The sequence below is a fragment of the Pan troglodytes genome, chromosome 16 (genome assembly GCF_028858775.2).
Source record: "Pan troglodytes isolate AG18354 chromosome 16, NHGRI_mPanTro3-v2.0_pri, whole genome shotgun sequence".
Lineage (NCBI taxonomy): Eukaryota > Metazoa > Chordata > Mammalia > Primates > Hominidae > Pan > Pan troglodytes.
This window is the reverse complement of record NC_072414.2, coordinates 25,538,622-25,559,273: the sequence shown is the minus strand read 5'-3', so window position 1 is coordinate 25,559,273 and position 20,652 is coordinate 25,538,622. Positions and strand designations below refer to the sequence as shown.

At 41.0% G+C, this 20,652-nt stretch overlaps 1 protein-coding gene across 9 annotated transcripts in view; it reads right to left on the bottom strand.

Moving 5' to 3' along the window:
• RYR3 (ryanodine receptor 3) overlaps positions 1-20,652 on the bottom strand; it is a 563,725-nt gene that overhangs the window by 235,589 nt on the left and 307,484 nt on the right. For all 9 annotated transcript variants that reach the window (XM_016927886.4, XM_016927893.4, XM_016927892.4 and 6 more), the window contains exons 19-23: positions 18,718-18,910; positions 8,077-8,293; positions 3,518-3,622; positions 2,051-2,154; positions 803-886 (exon numbers count right to left, since the gene is read on the bottom strand). In XM_016927886.4, the coding sequence (XP_016783375.2) occupies positions 803-886; positions 2,051-2,154; positions 3,518-3,622; positions 8,077-8,293; positions 18,718-18,910 (703 nt within the window). The remainder of the gene's footprint in view (positions 1-802; positions 887-2,050; positions 2,155-3,517; positions 3,623-8,076; positions 8,294-18,717; positions 18,911-20,652) is intronic.

Here is a 20,652-nt window from a genome sequence, read left to right as displayed (position 1 = left end):
TTTCAGGATGCTGCCCTTGGGCAGAGTCAGGATGCACTGACTGTTGCGTCCTGACCTCAGCAGCTCTGGCCAGCAGCCTGTTCCTCCACTGCAGCCTGTCAGATGTGCTTTTCTTGGTACTAGGAGTTGCGTGTGTGAGAGTGGATCTTGGAAGTTTAAGAGGAAAGAAGGGGGAAGATAAACGTTTGATTAAAGCTGGCACTGCTTGGCTCCTAAGTAATGATGACACCTGTGTGTGAATCCATCTGCATATCTGCTGGCATGCATGAGAGCAAACAAGCAAGGGAGCCAGTGGATGTGCCGCTGAGCAAGCATTTGAATGTGCAAGGACAAGAAATGTGCAACTGTGTCTGAATGTAGTGGGAGAGAGGCAGAGCAGGACACAGGCAGATATAGGGGGTCAAACGAATGGTGGCAGAGATACCCCTTCCACAAAGGACTTACAAGGCTGGTCCAGTGCCAGAGGAGTGACTCTCTGTTATGGCTGGGAACCACTTTTCAGTTTTTGTGCTGAATGCTATTCTTATAGATCTAAGACAGTGCATCCATCTGACCTCCTGGCTCAAAACTAACAATATTAGTGTGAGGTCCAGGTGGAAGGGGCAAAGAGAGGGAAAACCCTGAAATACTTCTTCACCAGGCTTCTATCTGAGGGCTTCAGTGCCATCTAGGAAACAGGGGAGCCCTTCTGAGCTGGTGCTAGCAACTATGTGGGCTGTTGTCTGTCTTGGTACCACCCTCCTGGATTAAAAATACAGGCCGAAGCACTGAAGTCTTGAACCATTAAAAAAAAATCACCTACTTTTTGGGCAGTTTGACCTTCTTGAGATCCTCCTCAGCAGCTGGGTTAACATGAGCAATGTGGCACCCCAGGGCCAGGAGGGTTCTGTGACACAACGGAAGAAGACTATGGTTAACTGCAGTGTTAGGAACAGCAGGAACCCTAATTCACATCCCAGTTGAAAACAGACAAGAGCCATTCATTTAGCCCAGGGTTCAGTAGACTTTTTCTGTAAGGGGCCACAGAGTAAATGCCTTAGGCTTTGTGAGCCATATGTCTCTGTCACAGCTACAACTCTGTGATTACAGAGCAAAGCCAGCCATAGGCAATATGAAAACCAATGAGCTTGACTCTGTTACAATAACAATCTATTTACAAAAATAGGTAGCTGGTCTGATTGTCCCAGGGGCCATAATTTGTCAACTCCCGATTTAGATGATAGCAAGCATAAGATTACAAAAGAGAAATGTGTTAACTGCCCCTCTTGGAGACATTTTTCTATTTTATAAATTTGCATTACAATTATATGCCTCTTCTAATTCCATGGAACAGATAGAATTCTAATATCCAGCCCACAGGTCAGCAAATATTTACTGCATGATGCCTGTAAGGGCATGAGCTGTGCTTAAAACCATGAAGTACAAAGCCATACCCTCAAGAGGTGCCAGTGTAATTGAAGGTATCCCATGTAAGCCTGTGGGACAAGGGACCTTACGGAGCATCGTTATGCCAACAAAACCACAAAGTTATAATGTTCTGCAGTGACAACTAGAGAACAGGGAAATACAAAGACAAGAGAACAGGTAACAAGCCCCCAAAGAATTCAAAATGGGAGATAACAATTTAGGCTAGAGAAGTTAAAGTCTAAATTAGGCCCATGGGTAGCATCACGGAGAAGCGAAAGTTATTTTAAAATTGAATTTTAGTGTATCAGATCAGGTTTCCCAACGGGTTTTAGAAATGCTTCATTTTTTTTTCCTTTATTTAATGTGAACTGCAGGAGGTACTTGGTCCTTTGATTCTAAGTTTCTTTTCTGCCTCTTACTTTTTCCCTGTCCCTAGCAAATAGCAAATGGTTTAAGAAATATAGTCAATAATAATGGTGGATGGTTATGCTAAATCCTCTTGTGACATGATTCATCATCATCTCCTCTAATTTATCAGAATGTGCCATGTTTTCAGGCAAGAGACATATCTTTGCAGTTTAGTTATAATGCATTAAATCATCTATTCATTGTTTGTAAAACTTCAGCTCAATTAAATACTCACTTTAAGGTTTCAGTTGACATTTGCAGGTTATAATTCTTCTCAGTTTCGGGGAGCTTTGAAAACTCCACAAGGCAAGGGTGTTGTCTTTTATTGTCATCTCGTATCTAGGTGGTGACATAAGAAAGAATGTGATTTAAGTTTTGACAGCTGGCACTGCATGGGAAAACAGAACAGAACATACTTTGAAACATGGCCCAGGCAATCCATATCAGGCAAGAGAAAGACAGCAACTTGCTAATCGGCAAACAGATGATCTCTCTAGTCAATGAGACACACAGTCTCCAAGTTGCCAGTGGTTTGTGCTCCGTGGATTTATTTCTAGACAGGCATCTGCATTTCGAACATACTTTCCGAAAGAAGCAGTGCTACACGTGGCAGCCATGCTCTTGTTCCTCCAAAATTCATGTAACCATAACGTTTCTGAAGAGGAACATTCTTCAGCATAGGACAGGCTACAGAATCTGGACCAGTGCTGTGCAGTAGAACCAAAAGTCAGCCACAAACGTGAAGCACATTTGTAATTTCAAATTTTCTAGTAGCCACATTAGAAAATCAAAAAGAAAAGTTGAAATTAATGTGTTTTGGTTAACCTAATAAATGCAAAATAATCATTTTAACAAGTAATCAATATAAGAAATTATTTATGAGATATTTTACTTTTTCCCCCACACTAATCTTCAAAATCTGGTGACTATTTTACACTTTTAGTACATCTCAATCCAAACTAGTCACACTTCAAGTACATGTGACTCAGGGCTTTGTATTAGACAGTACACTTCTAGACATTAAGTAATTCATTCATTCAACAAACATTTGTTGAATGCTTGTACTACATGACAGACCTTGAGCTAGATATTAGGAGTTCAATGGTGAAGCCATCCTCATGTGAGAATATTTTATGGTAGCTATATAAATACACAAGTGTGGGAGTGCAGAGACCCTGTCAGTAACTAAGCTAGAATGTGTGTCATTTGAGAGAGTCGGCGTTATAGGAAGCTTCAGAACTCACCTATCCTTCTGCCTTCAGACATGACCTTACACAAATCATGGAACACAGTCAATTTACATTCTCTCTGAAAAATGATTTCCAGTGAAAGATTCCCTATCCTCCTCTGAGTGTCCATTAATCTTAGTGACACATCTGAAAACCATATTAAACAAGTTCTGATTCAAAACAATGAATCAGCCACTTTTCACTATCCATACAGAGATGACAACTTTTCTTCTGAAGGAGAGATGTGAGTATTCTGAAGCAAGTGCTGAGAAACAGTGCTATATCCCGAATAAAATAAACCAGTATTTGGGATTAAGAAAGGGGAGACACTTCTGGTTCTGTCTGTGAAGACCTGGTCTCCTCAGTGTTCCTAACTAGTGAATGCAATGAAAACTAGGCGTGCAGCAGGAAGAACGGTTCCAGGCAACAAGGCAATCCCACCCTCCACCCTAACCTGGCCCTGAGACACATACCTTGCCGAAAGTCCAGCCAAGTTCTATTTTATTCATTCCCCAAAGCTCATGGATGTTTTCAGCTAGTCTGTCTCGGATCTTTTCTAGGTGAGGTGGCAAAACAACCTAAAGGAAAAGGAGCAAGTGAAAAGAATCGATTGTTTTGAAACCTATCATAAAATCTATAGGAGTTGGGCACCCCACTTGAATTGGCACATCACCCAGGAGGAGCTGCAGTATCCGACCTCACTCTGCCTGACCCACATGCTCCCCAGCCCTCCTCCCTCTTCCTTTCTTGGCTTCCTCTCTGCTCCTTGCTGTCTCTCTGACCATTGCCTCTTAGTCTTTTCTGTAGGTGTATGTGTTGAATGTTCTTCACATGTGAATACTTGCCTCACCCTATTTCCTCTCTACATGTTCTCTCACCCAGTAGATGATCACTCCCAAGTCAGGCCATTTCTAACCATGGTCTCTTTTGAAGTTTAGACTCATGGTTCCAGCTGCCTACAGGATTTTTCCATTAAAGTGAGCTCAATATGTTACCCAAAGCTGAATTCATTATTTTTCCTTCAAAATCTTTTTTCTCCTCCTGTTTTTATTTTCGCTTTTTGTTGCATGGCCCCACTACCTCTTTAAGCCTGGAAGTCATCCTATTATCCTTCCCCTGGCACTACTCCCCCATCGAACCAGTCATGAAACCTACCATGTTCATTTCCTAAGTGTCCTTCTGAGGGATTCCCTTCTCTCCATTACTGAACCTCATTATTTTCTCCCTGGACCATTCCAAGAGCCTTATAACTGGCCTCCCCAGCTCTCCACTGATCTATCCTCTACACTGCAACCAGTGGGACAAGTCTGCAACAAAAAATCATGTCAAAACACTCTCTAGTGTCACCCAAGTGTTCCTTGACACTAAGACTAGATGTATTAACCACATACACAGTGCTCTTCTTTAGTTCTCATCACAGTCTCTACAAACATATCCTTTTCAAACTTCTTGAAATTCTCCCAAAAGACCACATTGTTTCACAGTTCTGTGCCCTTGCATATGCAACCTTAACCCTTATTAATACTCCCCACCATATACATCACACACACCCTCCACCACACACCCCCCTTCCTCAGCACCTGGCAAATACCTTCAATGTTTATCCTCCTGCATTTAGTTCAAATGTCATCACCTTTGAGAAGTCTCCCCTGATTACCTAAAGGGAGAGTTCCTCTGTATTTTCCTGGTGTTTTGCTCCTATCTCGCCACAGAGGTCACAAACTGGGAGCCTAAGTTTTGTTTCCTCTCAGATTTTTTATTATTATTATTTTCATGTTTATTGGTTGACAATCCCTAAGAAATGGGAGACTTCATATAAAATTCCAGATTTCTCGTTTCTTTTGACAACTTAGAAGATGGCTAACACGGGACCCACACTTTTGTCTGGCATCTGTCAGCTGGAGCTGAGAACTAACCATCCATTTCAGGAGGACTTGCATGCTTGAGTGTCTATGGGTTTTCCAAGTGCATGGTGCAAGCTGCTGGTGGATCTACTATTCTAGAGTCCGGAAGATGGTGGCCCTCTTCTCACAGCTCCACTAGGCAGTGTCCCAGTGAGGACTCTGTGTGGGGGCTTCAATCCCACATTTCCTTTCCACACCACCCTAGTAGAAGTTCTCCATGAGGACCCCACCCGTGCAGCAAACTTCTGCTTGGACATCCAGGTGTTTCCATACATCCTCTGAAATCTAGGTAGAGGTTCCCAAACCTCAATTCTTGACTTCTGTGCACTCACAGGCTCAACACCACGTGGAAGCTACCAAGGCCTGGGGCTTGCACCCTCTGAAGCCATGGCCTGAGCTGTACCTTGGCCCCTTTTAGCCATAGCTGGAGTGAAGTGGCTGGGTCACAGGGCACCAAGTTCCTAGGCTGCACAAAGCAAGGGGGCCCTGGGCCTGGCCCAGAAAATCATTTTTTCCTTCTAGGCCTCTGGGAGGGGCTACTGCAAAGGTCAATGACATGCCTTGGAGACATTTTCCCCATTGCCTTGGTGATTAACATTCGGCTCCTTGTTATATATGCAAATTTCTGCAGTGGGCTTGAATTTCTCCCAGAAAATGGGTTTTTCTTTTCTATTGCATCGTTAGGCTACAAATTTTTCAAACTTTTATGCTCTGCTTCCTCTTGAATGCTTTGCTGCTTAGAAATTTCTTCCCCCAGATACCCTAAATCATCTCTCTCAAATTCAAAGTTCCAAAATGCCGCCAGTCTCTTTGCATAGGAGGAGCGACCTTTACTACAGTTCCCAACAAGTTCCTCTATCTCCATCTGAGGCCACCTCAGACTGGACTTTATTGTCTATATAACTATCAGCATTTTGGTCAAAGCCATTCAACAAGTCTTCCCAATCAAAACTTTACCTCATTCTTTGGAACCCTTGTTGAGGCCAGCATCTTCTAGAAAACCCTATCTAACACACATGTTTCTGATTACTTGCTTACTTAAGTCAGGAGAGGCAGCCCAGACAGGAGTCACACTCATGCTTCTACTCTCTGCCTGCTTGGGCACCAGCAGCCCTGCATCCATGGATAAGCTCCTTCAGGCCTTGGCCTTCAAGCTTCTTGTCTATGAAGGAGTCCAGAAAATGCCACAGTGGTATAAGGATTATTTTGAGCTGAAGACTTTGAAAAACAAATGATACAGGATGGGGCTTTTTCTGGACTCCTCTTATCTACCTAAAAAAAGAGCCCCCCAAAAGAATTCAACAATTTTTTTCCCAGGGGAGATTGACTTCTACCACCAGAGAAAGGTCAGCATCACACCTAAACAGGCTCTATCACAGAACTATCGTATCTCCTATCTGTTCTCCTTAGGAATCATTTATTTTTCACCAAAGACACTTATTTTCCCAGAAGTGCCCTTCTCCCCTTCTCCTTTCCCTATTAAGATGGTATATAAGCTCCAAATTCTAACTTCCTCCCTGAGCCACATTTCTTTGTGAACTCCATACCAGGTGATTAAAATGTTTTTTTCTCTTGCTAATCTGTCCATATGAGTTTAATTCACAGGACCCCAAAAACAGAACCTAGGAGGGTAGAAGAAAAGTTTTTCCTCCCTGACATCTAGAATACACAGGACCCAGATGATCTAATTCTTAGAATCACCTCTAGCTCACAACCCCCTCTCAATTTCCTATCAACATTCTCATTCCCCATTAAGGTACTCTGTGAAGCAGGCAGAGAAATACTGAAATGATATCAAAAGTGATATAGTTTGGCTCTGTGTCCCCACCCAAATATCATCTCGAATTGTAATTCCCACATATCGGGGGAAGGGCCTGTTGGGAAGTGATTTGATCATAGGGGCAGCCTTCCCCCTTGCTGTCCTCATAATAGAGTTCTCATAAGATCTGATGGCTTAAAAGTGTGGCACTTCCCATTCGCTGTCTCTCTCCTGCTGCCTTGTGAAGACGTGCTTGCTTCTCCTTCACCTTCCACCATGATTGTAAGTTTCCTGAGGCCTCCCCAGCCATGCAGAACTGTGAGTCCACTAAACCTCTTTTCTTTATAAATTACCCAGTCTCAGGTAGTTCTTTATAGCAGTATGAAAATGGACTAATACATAGTCATTAGCCACAGGAGGTAAGAAGCAGACTCATGAACACATACACATGGATGAATGTAATAGGGTCATACGAATATTATGGGAAAAATGCATGCTAGAGAAAGTCTCTAGGCTAAAAGAGCTATATTGGGGAAATTATTAATCCCAAGTGCCTTAGAGGCATGGTCTCTTTTCATTTATTTTCTATAACACCTAGAATAGTGATTCAAATAGCCCTGCTGTGTAGAAAATGCTGAAAGCTCTTGCATGCCCCTTGTAATACCATGTGAATGTGTCTCTCTCAAATTACAGACCCTGGAGGGGAAAGAAAATATCCATTTAACAGCATTTCCAAAGCCCTTCACGCTATTCCGTTTCTCTCCCTTTTATTTTCCAACTCTTCTCCTACTTGCTCCTCCCTCTTCCCAGAGCCCAGCCATATGAGAATACGCATTGCCACCTGTCTATACTTCTACTTTGTGTTTTTATTTCTAGGCCCTTATTTATACCATTTCTTTTATATCACCCCTGGAGACCCTCCCTCCCTATTTAAGCTTTTTAAAGGCTCTAACTGAATTCCACCCTTACCACACAGACTTCTAGAAACATTCTAGCCTAAAGGATTTCTCTAGTATTTACTGGTGCATACTGTCCATTTTGCATTTATTACATTTGGCCTTTTAAAAAAATAATACATTTGCTTCTTCCATCTTTAACTTGGTTGAGAATTCCCAGACAATAAATATTTCTGTCTATCCTTCACAGAATATAACACACGTAGCAGGTGCTCAACATGTTCACTGATTGAGAAATCCTTAAAGACCCAATTGATGCACATGGTGAAAATGTGAGGAGTAACAGTTGTTCACATTACACAACAATTCTGGAGCATGTATATTAAGAAAGGTTCAAAAACAAGAAAGAAAGAAGTATTTAACTCTATTGCTTCATCTATATGGGTTGCCTTCTGCGGGCAATTTGAACCTACCTGACTGGTGTCTACGGGGCATGGGATGAAAGAGGCTTGGGAGAGGAACTGGGTGGTACCCAAGAGATCTCTAATGCCATCAGCATCACGTTTATATTCTTTGACAGGCTCCAATCTCATCTTCTCTTTTGGAAGTAAGGCTTCATAGCAAGGGGCATAGCCAGAGGGAGGCAGGAACTTAAACTCTCCATGACGTCCACCCATAAGGAAACGTACTCTGTCATTTGAAGATAGCAGAAATACAGAGGTTAAAAAAAAAATGCAGCCCAAATAAGTGAAAATTAAAGATCAATCCCTACCTCCCACCCTCAACATAATTTTGTTGAGAAGTGAATGACTTCAGGTTAACCACAGCAAACATCATCCAGTATGTAACAAAACAGCAGAGGGGTAAGTGAGCATCAAGGCTGATCCTCAGCTGACCCATCACGGCTAAGTTCCTAAACATTTATATACATAAACCACTAGGTTTTTAGAACCAAGTTTATCTGTACTCTAATAGGTAAATAATTACTATAGATATTATTGCAGTATTGAAAAACATAATAGTGATGAGATTATTCTCTGTAAAGATCATATAAAAATTAGTGTGATAACTTCAACTCTTCTTGAGGGAGATTATCCACACATCAGTTAAAGAAAGCATGACGTAACTATGTGGAGAAAGTATTAAAATCTTATTTTAATATTCAGGGGAAAAGACTAAGTAACATCAGAGTATTAATCACAAATGGTACATGGCTGGCGAGGTTACTTAAAAATGTTACACTGTGGAGACCGCATTTCCCCGAAGCAGCCATACGGGGGCGACTGTGAGGAGGCAGCCATGGCTGTATGGGCACAGATAGGCATCAAGAGTTTGCTCACTGGGATCCCAGTGTCTTTCTTAGTATCATCCTCCTGATAGTACCCAGTCCTGACACCCTGGCCCACCTCCTGCAGTGCTCACTGGGACTTCCCAACGAAGTGGGGAAGGACACTAAAGGTCTCACAGTAATAGCAGGCAGGCTCTGATTACCACCACGCAGAAGTCTTTCAATATTGTAATTCAGCATTCTGGCTGAAAGTCAGCCTCATATATATGGGTTAGGTTAGAGTTAGACTGGACCCTAAAGTTCCCCATGCAAAAAGAAGGTGAAAATAAGCTATTTCAAAATGATACTTCATATGATCCCAGGTTTATAATCAGAAATAGAGCTTTCACAAGTCAACTGCAACCACATTAAATTGATGAGGAAATACAACCAGTTTTCCATAATTAAAACATGGCGAGATATGGAGCTCTGGAGGTTCAACAGTAATTGAACACTGGAAAAAAGCCAATATATATGCAGTGTTTATGTACAACATTCATTCCCCTGCCCTTCTCCATTTTACAAATCTTTACTGAGCCCATACAATTAGCACTTGCTTTTGTACTGGGGATTCAGCAATGAACAAGGTATATGGCATCCCTGGTGTCACAGAGCAGGTATTCTAGCAGACAAATAGGTGTTAATTACTGATTGGGAGACATCTGATGGGGTTTTAAAAAGGGAGATGTGAAATCACTCAGGTAAGGGGTTGGCTGCTAGAGATGGTGTCAAGGAAGGCCTCTCTGACATGCGAGCTAACTCTGAGGGGTAAGGAGAAATCAGTGAGCTCAAGATCTGGAGGAAGAGCATTTCAGGCAGAGGAACAAGTGCAAAGGCTCTGAGGTGGAGAAGACCTTGGGTGGATCGGATTAACAGAAAGGAGGGTGCCGTGGGTGAGAACACCATGAGCCCGAGTGGTAGGGCTGTATCAGGCAGGGTCTATGAGCCCCGGCAAGGAGGTAGGATTGTATTCCAAATGGAAAGCTGCTGATGGGTTGTAACATAAGGAAATATAAGATTCTCCTAGTTGCCCTATGCAGATAGATCTGGGGACCAATTGGGAGACTCTTGAAATAGTCAGAGGGAGATAATGGTGGGTTGGACGGAGGTGATCCAAGCAGCCACATCCAGTTTTGTTTTGGAATTAGGCTTGTTCGGAATTGCTCATGGACTGAGTGTATGTGTGGAGGGGGATGAGGTAAACGGAGAAAAGTTATGATTTGGCAAAACTTTCACAACAGGATACTTTCCAGTGGGCCTCACTTCCTTTCACTGGAACGTTCTGGTAGGGCAGCCTTACAAGATATTCTCAGTATTGGCTGCATAATTGTGATGGTGGAAATATCCTATCGTGAAACTGGAAAATAAAGCCTCTTTAAGTAAAGAGGTGCTAAGGTTTTTTTCCTTCCCAATAAGAGCAGACACTTTATCTGAAAAGCATTTTATAAAATGCTGTTTTAAAATTAATTATAGAAATCATACGAAACCTCCCAATTTCCTATTTTAAGGTACTCAGTAATAATGATATAGAGTTAGAATCACAATTGTCCCTTGTGAATGCGCCTACATTAAGTGTTATGTAATAGGACACAATCTATGTGTATTAAGAATTTGAACAATGAAATTAAAACAAAACTGAGTCATTAGCCTGCAGTATTACTAATTTAGTGAACCTCAGGAAATAATGACTAAATCTTAAAATTATTTGTTGAGAACTTCCCAATTCAATTGCAACATAACAGATTGTGTACTGACATATGGAAACCATGGGATAAAATTGGATCTTTCTGGGCAAAGAATTAGTGTGGGAAATTTTCTGCCTCTCTCTTCTCATTGAGCATCTTTCCTGTGAGCAGCTGAATGCCTAGTAGCTTGTACAGCAAGTAAGTGTATTCCATTACTCACTAGCATATGGATTCCAAGAACAAGTAAATGATCTCTTATGAGGATTTCTAGAGGAATTTAATTATTCATGAGCTCTCTTGCTAATTGTTGAGTTTCAAAATTTCTCTTAGGTTTTAAAATCTGCTGGATAAGATAACAAATCAAGAAAAGTAGAGTTTCAGGTAGCATTTAATGAGAACAATGCTTAGTTTTTATATTCAGTTATTAAAAGGAGACTGATCATTTGGTTATAAATCTGAATCTTATCTTCTCTAATGGCCACATAAACTGTAAAATAAATTAACACAGGCAGGAATCAGTGTTTACTGCATACTGAAGCTTTGGTCTTTAAACATCATCGTGCAGTGCTTCACTGGGTAGAAGAAAAGGTCCTGGATTGCTTCAGAAGTCCTGCAGATGACAGTCCCTGTGCCCTCAGCAGGCAGATTGAACAGACAATGGTCCAAGGCACACCCACCACCTGTGGCTCCTCCCCTCACTGCCTGTGAACAAACTGCCCAGAGTCTGTGAGAAGCGATCCAACAAACCGCCACAAATATTGAAGGTCCCCTTTGTAACTTGCCCTATGAGATCCAGATTGATGAGATCAAAGGTAATAACTAGGGAGATAAAATTCAGGTTTGAAGGGAACGACCGAAAGAAGGTAACAAAATACCTGAAACTCATTTTAATTATCTGAGTATATGAAAGTGGGCTCCCCTCTGTCTCAGAGTTTTGGTTGAGGTCCCACAGTTAGATGTATGAATCCATAATTCAGAGGATGCTAAATATTTTCACATCCTAAAGTAAAGTGCTGAGTCAACTATGTAGTATATACAAAAACACTGTGAAACCAGTTCTATCAGCCACAGCCTATCACACACCTCTAGACGGATAAAGGAAAGAATTCCTTTGGAGAGAACTTTCAGGGAGAAAGGGAGAAGCGTTCTCCCTTTTCGGAAGCCAAATGATAAGGGTTTCAAGAAACCACGTGGAAGCTTGACAAGTGCCCTCTGGAGTTTACTGAGGGACACATTTTCCTGGTGACAGAGCTGACAGCGTGAGAAAGGGCTGCATGGAAAAGAGGTGCCCTTTCGCTCAGGGTGACGCCAAGGACTGTGCTCCCTAGAAGGCTATTTAAGGGCTCCATGAATGAGCCCACCATCTGCCATCTTAAAAAGGGACTTCCCAGAAAGGCAAATGTCTGAGTAGAGATCAGAAACCCAGGGGCTGGGGGATGTGGGAAAGGGGATCTGGAGGGAGGTGTAGGGTCAGCCAGAGGGAGCAGCCAACAGAAGTGGTAAGGTTTGTGTCAAAAGAACTGTGGTCAGAAGTTCCCAGCCTGAGGCTAAGAAAACTACAAAAGGGTCCCAGAAAAGAAAGAGGCAGCAACTGTACAACTGCTACACAAAGACTCAGTGCTACCTGACAATAGCACTGACTCCATCAGACATGCCTATTCTCCAGTCATCTCTCCCTGGGTCTCAACTCTAGAGGGGTCTGCAATAGGAGCTGGCCAATCAGGGAGGGGCAGACCAATGTGGAGAAGCAGCTGCCTCATACTGCAGGCCCAAGCTGGGGGAGGGCTCAAGCTGTAAACTGAATACAAATTTTGATTTTATATTCAAATAGATAGAACTTTCGAATTACTGACAAAATTGTTCTTGTTCCTAAAAGTAGTAATAAAAGCTACAGGACCTACCCGAGAACTTCTCCAGAGCATGGAGTTACAGGGGTAGAAGAAGAAACAATAAAGTTAAACCTACCAGTCCACTTCTCTCAGTAAATTGTTACCTGGCACTTCATGTTTATCTTTTAAATCCTTTGCCTCATTCACAAACGAGAAATGTCCAATTGGAATGTAAATCTCCCCTCTCTACATGTTTTCCTCCCTGGCTCCTTGAGTTCCATGGAATCAACCAGCATCCCCAAAATGTTAAATTTAAAATTAAAAAGAGAATTTAATAATTGATTTCATTACAATTAGTTCCTCTTTATCCTCAGATTTTTCTCTACATTAATGGATTTAAAAAATCAAATTCATTAATCTATTTAATCCATTCCACCACAGCACTTGTATCATTTTCTGGGGTTCTTCCTATAACTCAGATATTTCATCAGCTCTCAAAGATTTTTTCCTTCCTAAAGTGTTTACAGTAAGCGACTCTGTCCTTAGATTCTTTCACCTCATAGATGAGCAATAGCTTCAGTAAGAGCTGCCTGGGAGTAGTGAAGTTTTGGGATGTGTAGAGGAAATTTTTATTTACTTGACTAATTTTGAAAACACAGGACAAATTATATTGAAAAATCTCTGCCAGCATTTTCAACTTCGTCTTTGAGATTTGTGCATTTTTGCTTGTTAATTTGCAGGAGAGATGGGTCTACCTACTACAAATTCCCAGATTTGAAAGATTGACCCATTAAGAAAAAAATATAGTAAAAATCATGACAAAGCTGTGCTGTGCTCAAAGGGGGTGACTAACTTTCCTTTCGTTGGGCTATCATATTATTATTCAGAGCTTGCTAGCAAACGTGTAAAATCATTTTAGTCTTGCTAGATGTCTCACTACTGTTATCTGCTATTGAATTCCTCCCAGAGAGCTGGGATAATGTTTCACAGAAGAAAAGGATACAAGCTGTGGTTAAGAGGAGAAAGAATGAGCCAGCTTTTGCTGACCTGAATTTGACTCATAAGTCACGATTCATAATTGCATCTTTAGCCCCTATCGCTAAGACTGGAGAACAATCTGAGTTATGGACATTCCCACATTCATATTTCTTTCTGGCTAGTGTTTGATGAAAGCTCAGGGCAATCCAGCCAGTGCCCATCATGTTCTCTGAAGAAGCATATTTATCTCAGCAATAATTTCCACAGCATTGACCACAGCAAGCTGGAAATAGCTAAGCTGTTGGTTACCTGAATTTTAGCCAAGTCTGGAGAATACCAACAGAAAACAAACAGCAACCACAAATACTAACATCTTTGGATATGGTTATTTTTATAAATTAGAGCTGGCAAAAGAGTTACATAAGATGATTAAACAGATTTATGGGGAGTTTAACTATAGCCATAAAATATATTCTATGATGACTAACTCATTAATTTTCTGCAAAAAAAATTAGCACCCAAATTTCACTATATACTATGGCTTTCTGTATAATGCTCTCTATCTGATTCATGCCACTTGTGGGGTGTATATAAGATCCACTTTTAGTAAGAGCTTCCTGGCATCTAAGTAATTCAACCTTTTCGGTGGGCTACAAGGTACATATACCTCATCCCAAATTCTATTCTATAATGAATACGGTTGTTACACTGGGGGCCTACTGCCCTAATAATACTGTCTATAAACAAACCACATTGAGAAGAAAACTATGGAGGCATATTCATTAAGAGAAAAGAGGCTATGACATTGATTTGTGGGTTTTGTCAGTAATTACTCATGCTAACTTTGACTTCACTGTGGGTAAATCTAATTGAAAAAGATTTTTGCTCTTCATGTAGCTTTGCTCTTCGATGACGGCTGGCAGGGACATCCTAATCAGGTATTATTAACAACATAGTTTGTAAGTATAAAAATTATTTTAAAAATTCAAGACAAGGATCTCAGTAAAGACCATCAAACAGGAGGAAACAGGACTGTGAAAGAGAACTCAAATCTAACTTAGAAGCCATACAGAAGTTAAAAATAAATATGAGAAACAACTCTGAAGACTTCTATGATGGGAGAAAAAGAATCTCTTTCTAGACAGGTGTAACACTTTGCATCTTGCTGGGAGAGATGCTATAAAACCAGGCAAGTGTTCTACAGTATTGGGTGAAACAATAATTTCTTTTCAATTTCATTATAAAATACATTTTTTTTCTGAGTCAGAGTCTCACTCTGTCGCCCAGGCTGGAATGCAGTGGCGTGATCTCTGCTCACCGCAAGCTCCGCCTCCCAGGTTCACGCCATTCTCCTGCCTCAGCCTCCCAAGTAGCTGGGACTACAGGCGCCCACCACCACGCCCAGCTAATTTTTGTATTTTTAGTAGAGACGGGGTTTCATCGTGTTAGCCAGGATGGTCTCGGTCTCCTGACCTCATGATCCACCCGCCTTGGCCTCCCAAAGTGCTGAGATTACAGGCGTGAGCCACCACGCCCGACCAATACATTTCTTTTCAATAAGATACTTTAATTAACTTGGAATTCATATTGTGGTTTCTCTTTCTAGCTCTTTGTTCAACTGAACTAAAGTAGTACAGAGAAGAACTGCTGGGTTTCAGCACCAAATCATACTTTACCAGTTGATGTAAGAATAACACTTGGGTTGTAGAATACCCAATCGGTTTATTTTGATTTATAAGCAACTGGCTAGCCCCCAGTACAGGTCCTGCACTGACCCTGACCAAGGTCATCATGTGATGCACTAGAGGCATTTCAGTAAAATGTATTTCCCAACTACACAGACCCTGTGATTCCACCTCTCTTCAAATCACAACATGCTGTGAGACCCGAAGCCAGGAATATATCAGAGCTCATAGTTTCCTGAGAGACAGGAAGCTTGAGTGACTTCAAGCCCCGCTGCACACCCCACTGGCACTGCTTTTTAGCCTTCCACCTGTTCAGCTGCTATAAGCAAAAAGCTCTCAGAGCTAAGCTGTTGGTTCTTCAAGTCAACACATCCAGACCCTTTGGTTTCTTAAATTTCCTCAGCAGTTGTGCCTCCTAAATGATTAGTCATCTCATTCTTCTTCTCTTGCAACTTTGCTTCTCCTTTATCTGTGCACTCAGAAGGCTGCATGATCTGCTGACCTAGACACCAGATCCCAGAAATGTCTTCTACATGTGGATACCTTTCAGTCAACTATTTTTTCACCTGCTAACTGCGGTTCTTGTCAAGAGGATTCCAAAAAAATCCCTCCACTACCCTCTAAAAAATCACAGACACAAAAATCCTATCTCATTGTTCTGAGGGAGACGGAAAGGACGAACTAATGATTCAGAATCATTATGCAACATTTGAGAGCAGATGTACCATTCTCTAAACACAAAATGTGGAAAAGTTCATTAGCTAGTAGACTGGAGAAGATCCCTTCTCCATAGACCTAAATTTGCCTAAGTAGTTTTTTCAGATGACTTGCTTGTGAAATAGGTGTACTCCCTTTGAAAATAAGTAAAAAACAATGAGTGGACATGGGCAAAATAAGTAAAAGTGGGAGGAGTATTAATGGTGGGTGACCAAGGCCACCAGCTACACATGCAAATGCAGTCCTGGGAACTGACTACTCAGAGTAACCTTGTTTCTTCAGGGAAGTTCCTGAGTCAAAGGATGTATGATCCCAACACTGTTGTGTTGTATTTATATTTGTACTCATTCTCTTTATTCCTAAGGAGTGGAGTGGGGAAGATGGAAAATAGGGCTAGAAGGTCCTTTCCCTCTTCCAGAAGGCTTTTGCTCCAATCAGATTTTTCTGTGCTTACAGCGCCTCTCTTGTCAACAACACTCCCCGTTTTCCACATGCTTCTGATGGCTGTCAATGAGAATAGCTCTATGTGGTATCCTCACATATTTAAAAAGGAAGAATTGGGATGAAATATCCTCAGCACAGAAGAACTTTCAACTCTTAGAACACAGTGCCTACAGATAGTGTAAGATTCCCTGGCTTGAATATGTGATAAGAAGATTTTCAACCTCAGTAAAGCTTTACTCTACTGGTTCTCCATTTGTTACAAGAACCTCAAACAATGCCAATATATAACTTCAATATATTATATCCATTTATATGAATATGTTTGTAAATATGCTTGTGTATATATACAAACATACACACACATCTGTCTCAAATTCCAAAGGTTGAGTACCATTCGCAAAGGACAATTCTTTATTTCTAAATAGTTTATATAATTGAAACAGAACCAAAATCCTACTTTGGAAAACATATAAAGATATCTTGGTTTACCAATCCACCTGAGGTGCTGAGGCCTACTGGAGTGGTTTCACCCTGAAAATCCCCTCACTTGGACCTGGATCCCTGAAATGGTTTCTTTGTGATCCCAGATCTCAGCTCCTGCTTCCCACAACTCTCCTCCTGCCATGACCCTTTCCAGGGGCTTCCATGGACACTAGTATGATTCTATGTTGACTCCAGTCTCCTGCTCAATTGATTGTGATCTCTTTAAAATACAGGGATGAAGAATGGCTGAGAAAAGTTTGGGAAAGAAGGGTTATTGTGGGGTTTTGCCTTACAGACATTAAAATGCATAACGTGGTTAAAATAATTAAAAATAGCATCCAACTTGTAGGTACAAGGAAAGAGGCAGAGAAATAGCAATAGTATATAGGAAAGCAGCATGCATAGCACAAGCCCAATTAAATGAACAATATTTAACTGTGTATATAAAAAGCTAATATGATTATCTCTAGGTGGTACTATTATGAGTTCCTGGTATTTTCTTTGATTTACATTCCTTTTGTGAAAAACAACAACAAAAAACAATAGGAAAAAACCCAAGTGTTAAAGTATAAATCAGAAACTGGTAGAAATATTTCAAACCAATAAAAAACAGTTTAACATCCTTAATATAAAATTATTATACATAAACATGTAAATATATTACATATACTATATAAAGTCAGTATATCCAAAATATGTAAGATATCTACCAAAAAATAAATATCAGAAAGGCTGAGAACACAAAGTTAGCAAAAATACTGTGCTGGAAAAAGTACATTAAAAATAAGCATAAAAAATGTTTCACCACATTCGTAATAAAAAATAAAAAATTAATACTCTAAGGTACAATTTTTCCAAATCAGCAAAGATTTAAAATAATAAGTAACAGTAAAAATTAATAAGGATCCAATCAGTTGGATGTTCCCATATGTTGCCTTAAATGATACTGCAAGCCCAAATCCTTTATCTGAAATCATTAGAGATGTGCTTCAGACTTTGGAATTCTTTAGAATTTTTTTTAAAAGTTACCCGTTATGTACATTAAGCAGAAACTGCAGCCAGGTGAGGGGCAGTACATCATAATGAGACACATTAATATCTCTGCAGTTAAACATATAAATATTCACAAGAAGTAGAATAAATGAAAGACTGAAAACAGCCTCATTTCTGCTGATGACAGTTTTGTCACAAAATGAGTTCAGGTTAGATTTTATTACAAAATGAGTTATGAACAAATTTATGGTTTTCAGAGCTTTTTAGATTCTAAAGTTATTGATAAGGAATTCTGAACTGTTTAGAGAATCTCAAAATCAATTTGGCCACATAATTATAAATTTAGACTTTAAAACACACATGCATTTTGACCAAAAATGAAATTGGCATAGACTTGAACAGCAAAGTAATGGCTGTATCATGAAACAGCCAAATAAAGGGCTATTATATGGCTATAAAATCATTTTGAGGATCTCAATGACTCAGGAAAAGGCTCATTATTGTTGAATAAAAGATAATCAAGACATACACTTCATATTCGGTGTAATACCAATTAAAAAATGATGTATATTTGTAGAAGAAAAGACTTGAAAAATATGCCAAAGTATTAATAGAGATTATAGCTAACCATTGGAATCATAGGTGATTTTTACTGTGTTGTTCATAACTATGTCTTTGAAGTTTTTCTTATAATGAGCATGTAATACTTTTATAATTATTAATTTTCTACACAGGATTTATCCTATTAATCTTACTGTTTATCTGAGTACATAATACAACCCCTGGGGGAGGTTCTACCAGTAGAGATGGAGCAAATGACTCTAGTTGGCTCTTGCCCTTGCACCATCACTGTCCTGGGGAACTTAGTTCACAGTACTGAAGCCCTGAAGGAGACTGCTGGCTTCGCAGCTCACAGTGGTGGCAGGGAGGTGGGGTAACTGCTACTCTCCATGAAATCACAGCCATAACTTACTTGACACCTGCTGAAAAGCTCATCACAGGGAAGAAGAGCCCATCTGTGTTGAAGTTCTCAAACATCCCCTGCACGGGTTGCCCATTGATGCGGAATGAGATGCTGGGCACCCCGAGGTCCAGGCAGCAGCTTACCACGTCATCCGATCTCAGGAGGTGCTGGTTGATGGAAGCCACAGCTCTGGGTATCCGGCCTGGTGAGGAAAGAACAGGAAGAAGGCTGTGGAACTCTGGAGGCACCTGCTAGGCTGAGAAAGGCTCAGAGGCCTCTGCAGGAGGTGGGGAAGTGTGATGGGCACTCAAGAGGTCCAGAGGTACTACTGCATTTGAAATGCAACTTTCCTTTTGTTTCCTTTTGTGTGAGATGAGCAATGAGAAATGAATTCCTAAGCTGGCGAGTGGGCAGACACCATGCCTGATTTGCGATGAGTCTCAGGGGAAATGCTCAAGCTGCTAAGAATGAGAAATAACAAAAACTTAACGTGCTCAATGTGTGTTCAGACTGTGGCCTGGTGTCTGAAGTAACAGACAGACTGCTTTTGCTGGTGTAGCTCGCTCTTCAGAAGTAGCTGGTGTGTGTGTCTGTTTAGTTCTAAGTGCCCAAAGACCTTCCTGTCTTCTACTTCCTCAAAAAGATTAGACTGCTCTAGGGTTGAATAGAGAAGCCATCAAAGAGAAGAATGGCAAGGCCATCTAGCCATTAAACTATGCTACATAGGCTGGGCACAGTGGCTCACGCCTGTAATCCCAGCACTTTCGGAGGCTGAGGCAGGTGGGTCACTTGAGGTCGGGAGTTCGAGACCAGCCTGACCAACATGGAGAAACCCCATCTCTACTAAAAATACAAAAGTAGCCGGGTGTGGTGGCGCATGCCTGTAATCCCAGCTACTCGGGAGGCTGAGGCAGGAGAATCGTTTGAATCCGGGAGGCAGAGGTTGCGGAGAGCCGAGACCGTGCCATTGCACTCCAGCCTGGGTAACAAGAGTGAAACTCCATCTCAAAAAACAAACAAACAAAAAACTATGCTACATAGTTTGCTTATTTGTTTTAAAGAACTTTATTATTTCGGATAAGCAGGAAAACACATTGCCAGTTATACTCTGAATTGATTAAAAAACTTCTTCACATCTCTTTCATTAGATGATTTATCATTTCCTGACTTAAAGTAGTGAGGAAAATCACCTCCCTGCTTTCCTATATCATCTTATTCTGGAAATTCTAAAAGTAAATATTAATAATTAAAACCACCTACCCCTCCCCTCTCGGGTTTACATTTCTATTAGAAAGAGAGCAACGAAAGAGAAGTTAGGTTTTAAAATAGAGTTTCCAGCAAAAGATAAAAAGATATCTTGTTTCTTGATTACAGAAATAATATGTATTCATTATAAATGGTCACCATTTATACAGGAAAGTATACAAAAAGGCTGGGGGCTCATGCCTATAATCCCAGCACTTTGGGGGGCCAAGGCAGGCAGATCACTTGAGCTCAGGAGTTTGAGACCAGCCTGGCCAACATGGTGAAACTCTGTCTCTACTAAAGATACAAAAATTAGCTGGGCGTGATGACGTGCACCTGTAGTCCCAGCTACTTAGGGGGCTGAGGTGGAAAGAGCTTGAACCCAAGAGATGGAGGCTGAGGTGAGCTGAGATCATGCCACTGCGCTCCAGCCTGGGCGACAGAATGAGACCCTGTCTCAAATAAATACAAAAGAAAAAATATAACTCCATAAAAATGCTTCCAAATATATATGTACACACTCTATTTTGATGGAGTTATATATATTTTATGGAGTTATACACATACACATTTTTTTTTCTTTTTGGAGACAGAGTCTCACTCTGTCACCCAGGCTGGAGTGCAGTGGCACAATCTGGGCTCAATGCAAGCTCCACCTCCTGGGTTCACGCCAGGAGGCTGCCTCAGCCTCCCAAGTAG